At 35.3% G+C, this 2,077-nt stretch overlaps 1 protein-coding gene across 1 annotated transcript in view; it reads left to right on the plus strand.

Moving 5' to 3' along the window:
- LOC106106395 (1-phosphatidylinositol 4,5-bisphosphate phosphodiesterase classes I and II-like) overlaps window positions 1–2,077 on the plus strand; it is a 53,146-nt gene that overhangs the window by 37,574 nt on the left and 13,495 nt on the right. Inside the window, exons 9-11 of the mRNA XM_013286971.1 lie at window positions 3–74; window positions 1,500–1,663; window positions 2,061–2,073. Of these exons, the coding sequence (XP_013142425.1) occupies window positions 3–74; window positions 1,500–1,663; window positions 2,061–2,073 (249 nt within the window). The remainder of the gene's footprint in view (window positions 1–2; window positions 75–1,499; window positions 1,664–2,060; window positions 2,074–2,077) is intronic.

Consider the following 2,077-nt stretch of genomic DNA (forward strand, 5'->3'; position numbering starts at 1 on the left):
AGCTAATTACTGCCGGGACATCTTCGGTGATATGCTACTCGATAGACCGCTCGATTCACATCAATTGGAACCAGGTGAGTTATCTTCTAAGTTTTACTTAAAGGACACTCTAATATGCCAGTTTTATTTACTTATTTTATGTTACAATAAAAATCTATATTACAGAAGAGTAGGTAAAGCATGGGGGTTTTCAATTGGGTAGTTTGCGGGACACCTCACTTGTCTCTTCTAGATTTATACATCTATGTATCCTTGCTCCTCTGTTTCACTCGTATAAAAATCTGATTTCGTATTTTAATAGTCAATGAGTCGCTTCTGTTCTAAACTGCGTATCTTTATTATTGTCAAAAATTGTTCGATTTATTTTCAATACAAGCAAAATACCGTGTGCGTGTTTGTTGGTACAGCAGGGCCTCGGGTTTATCGCCATCCGGCGGATTGTTAAAGCCGGCATCATCGCCGCCTCGCAATATTTCCCGCGGTTTTATTGACATTCCCACTGTCACATAAACCTTGTGATGTATAAGCGATTCCCGTTTTATAACCGACGTACGTTTTTATTCGGACTGGAATAATTACCGCGATCAATGTACTATCCTCGCGTGGAAATGTTTAATTGTTGAACGTGATTACATTCTAGAATGTTTGAGAATCTAGTGTTTTATACAAGTTAAATGTAATCGTATCTTCTTCTATCATCGTATTATCTTCGTCTAGCCTTGTTAGTTACACATCTTATTTTAAATAATTATTACTAATATTGTAAACGCGAAAGTTTAGATGGATGGATGGATGTTTGTTAGAGTTTGTAGTCTAAACGATTGAACGGATTTCGATGAAATTTGGCAAAGACGTAGGGCGTAGACTGGAAAAACGTATAAGCTATTCACTTTTGTTTCTTTTTAAATTACACGCAGACGGAGTCGCGGGCGAAAGCTAGTGTTTTGATATATTAGAACAAAGAGTGTAAACTTTTAATTGATTACAATACAAGTTTTACGGAGAGCCGTTTCTCGTTTCTTATTCTATTATCTATATAGGTTGTAGATTGAAGTGTATAAGGAAGGTAATAGAAACAGTATGTGATTGAATTTGCAAAGCGTCCGTAATGTGGGGAATATTCGATACGAAATCAGTTTTACGTTCTATATCCGGGAACATCCTGTGCGCTGCTACCCGGGCCCCAGCCGGATATTGCTTGCTGGATTATTATTCATTGAATATATTACAATAATACTGCTTGTTTGCACATAATATATTGCGCAAGTATAGATTTAGCTCCGCGATTTTTATGTTAATAAGGATCATTTGACGGGTTTTCTATGTAGAGGCAATGTTGAATACCTTGTGTACAAAAGTTCAATAATAAATGCAACAGTAAGAATAGAGTTGAAATTTTGTGAAATTCGTTGTGATTTTTAAAAGATTCTGTTCAATTTTTTAGAAGGATTATGACATTGTTACATAAATAGCTTTATTTATATCGTATGTGTTATCAGGAGGGGAGTTACCTCCCCCATCTCTACTGAAGCGTAAGATAATAATAAAGAACAAAAAGAAGCATCACCATCACCACAAGAAGGAGGGCTCCGTGGGCTCAGAAGACGTGGAGGCGCGCGACCCTGCGCAGGCGCAAGGCAACGGGGAGATCGTCCACGGACCTGTACGTTGTATACTATCTATACTTCTATACTAATATTATAAAGAGGATAGATTTGTATTTTTAAATTTTTGTATGTTTTGACTTCATTCCAAAGACATTTAAAAGTATATAGACAAAGCATAGTGAACAAAATTTACTCATTGGTACTTTCTCTCAAAGGTATTATATCAGTCGTCAAGTTTAGTGCCACCTCTTGTCCTTGTATCGACATGCAAAAAAAACATTTTATAAAGTTATAAGCTTCATCTTTTGTAACAAAATAAGTTACAGTGTTACGAAATAAAATATAAAGATTTGTATTTTATAATTTTTATATTAATTAATGAAACCATTTTGTGAAAAATGTTTCAAGTAAAGTGTTTACTATGCCCACTCTATATTTTTTTATATTTGATAGCTCGCCCGACAAGGTTC

Source organism: Papilio polytes, unplaced genomic scaffold (genome assembly GCF_000836215.1).
Source record: "Papilio polytes unplaced genomic scaffold, Ppol_1.0 DF822178.1, whole genome shotgun sequence".
NCBI classification, from domain to species: domain Eukaryota; kingdom Metazoa; phylum Arthropoda; class Insecta; order Lepidoptera; family Papilionidae; genus Papilio; species Papilio polytes.